At 55.8% G+C, this 10,574-nt stretch overlaps 1 protein-coding gene across 1 annotated transcript; it reads right to left on the bottom strand.

Moving 5' to 3' along the window:
• Positions 1 to 5,979: 5,979 nt before the first annotated feature.
• Positions 5,980 to 10,489, bottom strand: HD553DRAFT_325489 (uncharacterized protein; the record flags this gene model as incomplete). The annotated part of the gene is given in 17 exon segments (XM_046181622.1): positions 5,980 to 6,108; positions 6,133 to 6,268; positions 6,334 to 6,684; positions 6,714 to 6,859; positions 6,923 to 7,023; positions 7,173 to 7,395; positions 7,462 to 7,610; positions 7,667 to 7,765; positions 7,874 to 8,033; positions 8,105 to 8,299; positions 8,471 to 8,986; positions 9,054 to 9,107; positions 9,263 to 9,267; positions 9,375 to 9,498; positions 9,637 to 9,723; positions 9,743 to 9,990; positions 10,039 to 10,489. 17 exon segments carry the CDS (start codon positions 10,487 to 10,489, stop codon positions 5,980 to 5,982), a joined length of 3,174 nt encoding a protein of 1,057 aa, XP_046034722.1.
• Between the last annotated feature and the right edge of the window lie 85 nt (positions 10,490 to 10,574).

Raw genomic sequence — 10,574 nt, 5'->3', positions numbered from 1 at the left:
TCCCTCGTCATCTGCATTTGAGCCACCACGAGATTCTCCGTGATCGGCTCCTTCATTCTCGACAGCGGATCGATATTCCGCGTCTCTATCTCCACCTCGTCGGGGGAGCATACTACCTCTACCTTCTTGACGCATCCTTTCTTCAAACAGTCGTCCGCGAAGGTGACTGTATTTGTATCCCACTGGATGTGTGGGCTATGGTGTCGTAACCATGTAATCCCGAGGACCGCCGCGTACCCACACAAATCCGTCAAGAAGAACTCCGCCTTCTCTTGGTGCAATCCTGTAAGGCCCGGGAGCGGCCCCCGATGGGGGTCCCCCTGGACAGGCTGACGGGACGCAGGAATGAGGCAAGGTATGGGTAGACATCTAGATGTAATAACGGATGTAGAGCTATTACAGAGGTACTAGTTCTACATCCAAACAACAACACCGAAAAGTACCCCCGACGGGAGTCGCATACGGGAGTCGCGTACGGCGTGTCCGACGCGTCACGTGACCGCTATAACAGGATCCCCCCCCTAGATGCGGTCTCCGAACGCATCAAGCGTCGGCGTACTCTTGTCGACCAGGCTGCGGTAGATGAGGGTAGCGCTTGTGAAACGCTGCGACGACCTTGTCGTCGTGATCGAATTCGGCGGGGCTAACCCACTCGTTCGATTCATCCCCGTACCCTTCGAATCGCACTAGGTACTGGGTCTTCTTCCCGGACCTCCCGGATCGCAACGCTTTCGAGTGTACGATCTCGGACACGACATACCCCAAGTCACCGTTGTCGAGGACTTCGGGGGTAGGCGGTTCGACCACCTCTCTTCCTTCCAGCTCGTTGGCCCGATAAGGGATGAGCAACGACACGTGGAAGACGGGATGCACCCGGCGTAACTGCGCGGGGAGTTCCAGCCTCCTCGCCATCTTGCTCTGGCCGATGACTTCCGTGATTCGGAAGGGCCCCAGCGTCTTCATCGAGAGCTTCTGGCTGGGGCGCACCGACGTCAAGTTCTTGGTAGATAACATTACCAGGTCCCCTACGTTGTAACCCTCGTCAGGGATGGCGGTACGCTTCCGATTTGCGTACTTCGCCATGTCTTTCCGCGCCTGTTCCAGCGCCTCCTTCACCGACTTGTAGATCCCGTCGAGTCGGTCTCGGTACTCTCCCGCCGATTCCACCGCCTCTTCCCTAGTGCCGGGCACTGGCAGGGAGAAGGTATGTTCCCTTCCCTCGGACGCCATGAATGGCGACATCCCGATGGCAGAGTGCTTCGCGTTGTTGTACGCGAACTCCGCCATGGAGAGTAACTCCGCCCAATCGTCCTGGAGGAAGTTGACGTACGACCGCAAGTACTGCTCCAAGGTGGAGTTACTTCGCTCGGTCTGTCCGTCCGTCTCCGGGTGGAACGCCGTGGAGTAACTATTCTCCACGTTCGCCATGCGGCACAGATCTTTCCAGAAGCGCGAGGTGAACAACGTACCTCGATCCGAAATGATCTGCTTCGGGAACCCATGCAAACACACCCATCGGTCAAGGAATAACCGCGCCAAGAATGTGGCGTCGTTATCCTTTCGACAAGCGACGAAGTGCGCTCGCTTGCTGAACCGATCGACGATCACCAGGATCGAATTGGACCCCATAGACTCGGGCAGGTCCGTGATGTGATCCCAAGTGATCGATTCGTATGGTCCCGCCGGTACCGGCAGCGGCGCTAGTTCGCCGACAGGCTTCATTCGGGGTCGCCGGTTGCGCTGACATATGCTGCAGCTAGCGACGTACTCCCCGATCCACTTCGCCATCCCAGGCCAGTAGAAGTCCCTACTGGTTAGCTCCACGGTCTTGTCCCGCCCCCAATGGCCGGCGGCCTTCCCGTCATGTAGGCGCTTCATCAGCTCTACCTTGATGTTCCCCGCGTTAGGAACATACACCAACCCGTTGTACAGGAGAACCCCAGTGGGGCTCAAGCTGTATCGCTCATTCGCCAAGGTCCCCGCCTTGAGCTGCGCTACGAGCTCTTTCGCCACCGGGTCGTCCTGCGCCGCCGGTATCAGCGCTTTCACCATCCAATCGCCCAGTGCGGGGATGGTGCCATTCAACCGCAAAGGCAGTCGTTCAACCGGACTACACCCTTCAGGGGGTGCGTCTTCGACAGGCCGGAGCAGAGTCTCCGCTCGCTTCGGTTCTGTCTCCTCCATCAACTCTTCCCGACGACTCAACGCGTCGGCCTTCCCGTTCTCCGTTCCCGGCTTGTACTCCAGGGTGTAGGAGATCTGGTTCAACAGCTGCGACCATCGCGCCTGCCGTTGGGACAATACCTTGTCCCTCTTGAAATACTCCAAGTTCTTGTGATCCGTGAGAATCCGAACGGGGTACTTGTTGTCGAGATAATGTCGCCATATCCGACTGCAATAGACGATGGCCAACAGTTCCCTGTCGTGCACATCGTAGTTCCTCTCGGCGGGCGTCAGGCTCTTTGACATGAACGCTACCGGGTGGAGCTTCCCATCGTCCCCTACCTGGGACATCACCGCGCCGATCGCTCCAGAGGAAGCGTCGGTCTCGAGCACCACTTGGCGCTCCTCGTTGTAGTGCGCCAATATAGGCGCCTGGGTGAAGGACTCCTTCAATTCCCGGAACGCAGCGTCAGCGGCTGCCGTCCAGGAGTACTTCACCCCTTTCTTCGTCAGGGCCGTCATTCCCTGAATCTTCTTGGAGTAGTTCTGGATGAACCTCCGATAATAGTTTGCAAATCCTAAAAAGGACTGCAGTCCCCGAATGTTCTTCGGGGGGGCCCAGTCCAAAACGGACTTGACCTTGGAGGGGTTCATACTGACCCCCGTCGGGGCAATATCGTACCCCAAGAATTCGGTAGCCACCGTATCGAACTCACACTTCTCCGCCTTCGCATACAGGCCATTTGCCTGCAGCCTCTTCATAACCTCCTTGACCTGACCGTTATGGGTCTCCTGGTCGGAGGAGTAAATAAGTATGTCGTCGAGATAAACGACGACGCACACATCCAAAAGGTCCTGGAAAACCTCGTTCATCCACCGCTGAAAGGTAGCGGGGGCGTTGGTCAAGCCGAACGGCATGACCAAACATTCGAACAGACCGAAACGTGTAGTAAACGCGGTCTTCCAAATGTCTTCTTCTTTTACGCGTAGCAGGTTGTACGCGCCTCGGAGGTCCATCTTCGTGTAGACCTTCGCGCCCTTCAACCTGTCTAGCGTCTCTGAGATGAGGGGTAGGGGCGTCCTATCCTTCACCGTAATGTCGTTAAGGCGACGGTAATCGATGCACATACGCATCTCGCCGCCTTTCTTCGGTACGAACAGTACCGGGCTCGAACAGGGCGACTTCGACGGCCTGATGAACCCCTTCTCCAAATTTTCTTTCAACCACTTCTTTAGCTCCTCGCTTTCCCGCTGGGAGTGGTTGTAGAGCTTCTGGTACGTCGGCGACGTACCGGGCTTGAGTTCGATCGCGTGGTCGATCGATCGCGTCGGGGGCAGTGTATCTGCCTTCGTCTTGGAGAACGCTCCAAGATGTTCATGATACTTCTCCGGTACCATGTCCCTCAGCTTCTCCATATACTCAGGAGGATCCAGATCGTCCTGGAACGAGTCCGTGGGTTTGACGTCCCAATCCCACAGGTCCGGGCGCCTCGCCCGCTCGTCGTCCTCCCGGGTCATCTGCATCTGCGCGACGACCAAATCCTCCGTGATCGACCCCTTCATCTTCTTGAACGGGTCGATCCCTCGTGTCTCCACTTCTACTTCGTCCGGAGCATACACCGTCTCGGGCCTCTTGAGGCATCCCGTGCTGATGCAGACATCCCCGAACGTCACCGCGTTGGAGTCCCATTGGATATGCGGGTTGTGTCTCCGCAGCCAAGGGATACCTAGTACCACCGGGTACCCACTCAAATCGGTGAGGTGGAACTCGGTCAGTTCCAGGTGCACTCCCGTACGTACCAGCGTACGAGCCTTCTGGGTGATCCTTCCTCCCTGGATCTCCCGACCATCGATCACCGTCACTACCCGCGGCGTCTCGAGGTCCGTCACGTCGAATCCATGTAGCGACGCGAATGTCCGATCCATGAACATCCCGGTCGCTCCCGAATCCAACAACATGAGTGCTTGGACCGGCACTCCTTCCGGGTAGAACACTCCTACCAACGTCAGATGGCTATCTGGACCGTTGGGTACTCCGCTTGCACCCAACTGCAAGGGGATCCGGCTACCTCCTCGTGCTCCCCCATTCGGGGTCCTTTGATGATCCGTTATTCTGTAAGGCCCGGGAGCGGCCCCCGATGGGGGTCCCCCTGGACAGGCTGACGGGACGCAGGAATGAGGCAAGGTATGGGTAGACATCTAGATGTAATAACGGATGTAGAGCTATTACAGAGGTACTAGTTCTACATCCAAACAACAACACCGAAAAGTACCCCCGACGGGAGTCGCATACGGGAGTCGCGTACGGCGTGTCCGACGCGTCACGTGACCGCTATAACAAATCCTGTCCGCACAATAGCATGTGCCTTCTGGGTGATCTGACCACCCACTATCTCTCTTCCGTCGATGACCGTGACGGTCCTAGGGTTCTCTAGGTCTATCACATCAAAGTTATGGATCCTCGCGAACGTCCGATCCATGAACATACCCGTGGCCCCCGAATCTACCATCATCACTGCCTGCACAGGAATCCCCTGCGGGTAGAACACTCCTACCAGAGTGAGGTGGCTCTCCGGACCACTAGGGTTACCGCTAGCACCAATGTGCAGCGGGATCCCATCACTACCCCCTTTCACGTTCCCAGCCGGGGTCCTTTGGTGATCCGTTATTCTATAAGGCCTGGCAGCCGACCTGCCGGGTCTTGGGGTAATAAGGTCGCGGGACTGGGGAAAGGTAACGGTAGGCATAGCGATGTAATAACGGATGTCTAACTACTACAAGGTACTAGTTAGACGTCTACGAGAACATCCCCTAAAAGGTCTCCGAGAGGGTCTCCGAACGAGACCCCGAGGCGACGCGCACCGTAGGTCGCGCGTCTCGTGACGCCTATAATATCATCAGTCCTCCATCCTGGTTACCGAGTCGCATACATGCGTCGCAAGGAGTGGCCTGCCGAGTGGATCAGCGAGGCCTTGCTTATCGGGAAGGAGATGTGGAAGGACCACTACCGAGTGGCTGAGGTCGACAACGAGGTGGTTGTCAACGCGATGGTCTGTCCCTCTCGATCTACTCTACTCTTGACGTTCGAGACGTTTGCTTGCTTCTTACTGATATACACAACGCTTGTCTATCACATCGCAGATCAACGACGAGCTCGATGAGGTTCTGGCCCAAGGAACGCAGCAGGCGTCTAAGAGTCAAGAGGACGCGTTCGACACGTTCGTCAACGCATCTGCGACCGACGTCACGGTCGCACCGTTCCGAGGCCAGGCCCTGCTGTGGTGGAGTCACCAGTCGTCGTTGAATGGGCTGAAGCAGATGGCGTTTGATGTGTTGGGAACCCCTGGTGAGTTGCGTATCTTAGACGTTTGAACGTCTGAACGTCTCGAACTTCTTTACTTCGTTACATAGCCACCTCCGTCGACGTCGAACGGGTCTTCTCCAAGGCAGGCCTACTCGTCTCAAGCAGACGTACACGGTTGAATCCATCAACCGTACGAGAGTCTATGCTTGTTGGTGACTGGGTGAAGAGGGGAGTCGTCAACGACAAGGCGTTTGTCGAGACGTTTGGCGTTCAAACGTCTAAAACGTCTACACCGGTACCCCGGCCTGCGGGCTCGAGGTCAGCCTCGAGCTCGAACGCTGCGGCTAGCTCGTCTCGACCGATCGAGCCGGTGGTGGTGATCGACCACGACTCTGACGACGAGGACGACGACGACGATTGATCGGTACGGACAATAAGAACAATTGTAGTGTATTCTAGTATAGATATTCGATGAAACTTGATCACGTTCAAACGTCAAACGCCTCAAACGTCTAAGACGTTCGAACGCCAACGCCACGAACGTCTAAGACGTTCATTTTGGCGTTGGCGTTCAGTGATTTTTTGGAGACGTTCGAGACGTTTGCAAGGCGTTTGGTGAACGCGTTCACTCCATGCCAACACTACTCCCACCTAGACTAGCTTACCTTGAGGTTGTTCACGAGCTTATCGAACAGGATGTCGGGTGATAGAAAAGTAAGCAGGCCGGTTATCGTGACATTCTTGAGCTGCCCAGGTCGGTTGATCCGGCCTGTCAACTGAGCGCGAGCGCCTCGGGTCCGCCTGTCACCGACATCGAAATCAACTGTTGCGGCTTGCGTTCAAAGTGATCGATCAAGAAGACCTACGGTACGTCTAGCATGAACAAGTGGTTGCATGCCTGTAGGTTCTTCCCTTCCCACACATGACTCGCTGGCCCCAGCATGATCTTGACGTTTGGCCGCGTTTTCAAGAGCTCGAGAGTCAAATTTTTGGCATCCCGATTCCGAGCATTACTGTCGTAAACAAGCAGCTCTGCCGCGTGGGTCGAACCGTGACTGTAACGACGATAACCGCGCGCCTCGAGTGCACGTTCGAGGGGTCCGATGAAGCGCTCATCGTGACCGACAACCAGTATCTTATCATCCTGTGATGTCTCATTCCCGTGGATTCCCTCTATCATTTCACTGATGGTGGTACTGCCTGGATCAGGACCCTGCCTGCGAGCAGCAGCGATCGAGATACTCACAGTAATCTAGAAATCTTCGCGGACAACATGGTGGAACCGGTTTGCTCATCTCTCATCATCTCGAGACACGCTTGTGTGTCTTCATCAAGCTCGAATTTGGTATCTTTACACCATTCCGGCAACGCGTCAATAGAGTACGTGGCGACCTGTCAAATCGACTATTCATGGTCAGATCGGAATTTCTGGGGAGAGGCCGCACGAGGACTAACCCGCATCGCTTCCAGGATAGAGTGAACCTCTGTGTTGAGGATGGGTCGGTCCAAGTTGCGGTCGTTTTTCTCCTCCCTGCGATGGTAGACGTCAGCTCCATCTGACATTTTGTTCCACGCCAATGAAAACGTCATACAGTTCGATTGCCTGTTTCAGTTAGTGGCGGAAACATCTCACTACGATTCGCGGATGGGAGCAGCACGCCGTCAGCCTGTGTCGTTTTCCGAACATGCGCAACAGATGGCTTACATAGCATGTCTTTGCTGTCTGTAGGATTACATCTCACGCTCTGAGTTCCCTCGGGATTTACCACAAAGTCCCTCAAGGCGTGGAGCGCAAAGTCGAAGGTTCTCGACATGTACAGCGTGTTGTCAGCGAGTATCTTTCTCAACCATTCATCCTTCTCGTTGGTCGAAGATAGCTTGTTGAGTTGTTTGACCCATTGCCCATACATGGTCTCCAGCTTCAAGTACTGATAGACAAATGAGGATCCATCAGCCAGCATGCCGCCGTCTGAACAACAGGTCTAGACACTCACGCCGACCATCTTCAAAGCCGGAAAGATGTCGCCATGGTCTTGGGGCGCGATGGTACCAGATAGCAGCAAGACGTCTTTGACGTGGGGTAATGCGCAGTAACGGATGATATGTTTCCCATGTCGAATCCGCGTGTGTCTCAAGTTCTGACCTACAATCGGGATCAGCAAAAGACCGGTTTGCGGTCGTGCCGGACACCTTGCTCACATTCGTCCACGATGACTCTGTCGGCGGGGAAATCACCTAACGCGAGCTTTTGTGGTTTATCGAGGGTGTCAGTCGTATTGAGCTGGATCGCATCGAAACCTGAAGAGTCGTGACAAGAACAGCAGGGTCAGCCAGGATCGACCGGTCCGACTGGCTCGTAAAGTCGACTTGCTCATCACGACGATGTGGCAAGCAGACGGGTCCTACAGGTGAACGTAAGGCCCACATCAGCTGATAGCCGCGCAGCAGAGACGGACAGGGATGAACATACGGCTCGCCGTTTCTCTAGAAACATTTCCCAGTCTTCGAGATTTTCCACATAAGTAGTCCATTGCTCGAGAACACCCATCCATTGACGGATTTGTTGCTTCAGTATGACGGGTACTCATCAGCGGTTTTCAACGAGACCTGTCCTCCGTGAGACGTGTCCGATCTTACCTGCCATACAGAGATCACCAAACCAGCTGGGCAAAGGATCATCGTCGGGAGAGGTGAGTTCCGGCTGCCCATGTCCCGAGAGAATACTGAAAGTGCGGCAAGAGTGTTCCCCATCCCGACGGCATCGCATAACATGAAGCCCTTGCGCTGCGAGTCCGGAGGTTTCGCTTCGAGACGCCCCGCTCTGTAGTCTGCCTATCGCCAACAGGAAAGGAAGCGCGTGCGTCTTTAGCGCCCAGAATTTGGGGGCTTGTGTAGAGAGCGAGAAGGATCTACCATTTTCCAAATACTGGCGGCAGAAAAGATCTGCATGGAATCCGTTTCAGATCGTCGGAACCATCTGACGCTTGCGTCCGAAAGGCTTACCTGCGCAAAGGTGAGTGTCACCGACATGGCCCTCAAAGCGCCCCATCTACCCGTGACGTCGTCCTGTTTCAATCCCAAGACACCGAGCGCTTCCTCGACGGATTCGATCGGACCGGGTGCGGTAAGGGTTTCCAAGCTGGGCGCCGTCTTTTTCGCGCGCGCACTCGAATCGTCCACTTTGCCGTCTCTCGAAGGGTCAGAGGTTCTCATGAGCCCGTCCAGCAGGACTAGCACTCTTTCCAGACTGAGGTCTTCCTTTGACACGTCGCGGCAGCTGCTTAAACGTCTGCCAGCTTCCGCTATGTCTAGATGAGCCGGATCAAGCGCCATCAAAGGAGCGGGGTCGAGCGTGAGATCGTTCGAAGAGTCTTCAATCGCAGAACCACTTGACGTGTCGACGTTTGATTCGACATGTCCTGCCGTATGCCGCGTTCGAGATTTGGCACCGTGATCGGCTTTCGCCAATGATTCCGTCCTCTGCCTCTTCTTACTAGGCGGAGTGACGCTCGAAGGCGCCTTCACCGAATTATATTTCAGCGCACATGGAGGCGTGGTCACGACCGCATGTCACGTCGAGACTCACAAGCGAATCCCACTTTTCGGTCTCCTCGCGATGTTCACTGGAACGTACGTGTTCCTGCAAGAGCGGAAAAAGGACGAGACATCAGGTCCGGTCAAACTCTTTTCAAGCTCGCAAGTGGCATGACTTGCGATCAGGCCTCCGTGGAACCCCTGTCCATCGTCGCCGACTATGGGATGCGGTTGCAAACACCCTTGCCAGCGCGTACATACTTGACCTGTGTGCGCGCGGGACGGATGGGTTTGATGGGAAAAAGGATGCGAAGCGATCAAGATCAGACTCCGCCAAGACGTGTCATCGTCACGCGTGTCCGCTTTTGCTCACACACGACTTTGAGCGTGACCCGTTCGCCTTCCGGGATGGTGTCGGATACGACCAGCGGGCTGCACATGTTGGGTCCGAACGTATTCCTGAACCAGCGAAAAGCCCGAAACATGTTGGAAAGTTCCTGTTTGGGCGAGGGATTCGGTCCAGATGTCAGTCGGTCTGAGACGGGGGTAAACGATGAGGATCCGGAGCAGGGTCGTCGCCCCTTGGTAAACCGTAATCCACCCCAGGGATCTCGCCTCGGAACCGCCCCCCGCACCTCCAACTCCAATTCCAGTCCGAAACCCGATCTGTCCTCCGAATGGAAGCGCGAAACGGGGGAACATGACGAGGGGAGGGGGGACACCTAGACCCAGCACACTCACCCGTTTAAGCACGTCCGGTCTTAATTTCCTCTGATAAAACCTATCGATCGCGTTTACGTCTTCCTGAGAACATGGTTCGACCTCGAGGTGATTTTCGTGCCCATCATGACGATGATGATGATGATCATCATCGATAAAATCGACGTCGACATCGATCCCATCCTCCTCAACGCGATCGTCGACCGTGGTTCCCCTCCGCGAGCCTTCTCCTTCCTCTCGATGACCAGAAAGGACATCGCGCCGATCGCCTGCATCGTCACGAGAACGTACTGTCGAGCTCATCGAGCTCGTCTGACCGTTCCCAACCCCGATCCTAAGCCCCGACCCGGACCCGGATCCCACCCACGACCCGGAATTGGACCGCGAGGCCATCAAAGCGTCCTGGGGCGATTGAGACAACTTGATCAACACCCTCGCCCCGGCTTCATCTTCGGACGTTCCTCTCCCGAGCGCGGGTCCGGGTTGGGACTTGGATCCGAGTTCGGATTCGGGTCCGGGATGAATTCGAGGTCGAGGTCGAGGTTGAGGTCGAGGTTGAGGTCGAGGTTGAGGCTGACATTGAACGGAAGGTGAGAGAGCGGGAAGGTACACACTGGTGGTAGGAGCGTCGACGAGGTGGCTGATCGCCATCGGTCGATGATTGGCGGGGTAAGAGGTGGAAGAGGAAGAGGAAGAAGAAGAAGAAGGAGTGAGGGTGGTGTTGGTGTTGGTATTGGTGGTGGTGGTGGGCATCGTGGCGAGCGTCATTGCTAGGGGCCGGTTGGTCGCTCGGTTGAAAGGTGGCAGGAATGGTAGCACAAGCACCGGTCGATGCAGTGACAGTGATAGATGC

Source organism: Filobasidium floriforme (assembly GCF_021052385.1).
Source record: "Filobasidium floriforme strain CBS 6241 chromosome Unknown HD553scaffold_18, whole genome shotgun sequence".
In the NCBI taxonomy this organism is placed as follows: Eukaryota; Fungi; Basidiomycota; class Tremellomycetes; order Filobasidiales; family Filobasidiaceae; genus Filobasidium; species Filobasidium floriforme.
Note: the sequence above shows the minus strand (reverse complement) of the source record. Positions and strands in the feature narration are given on the sequence as shown.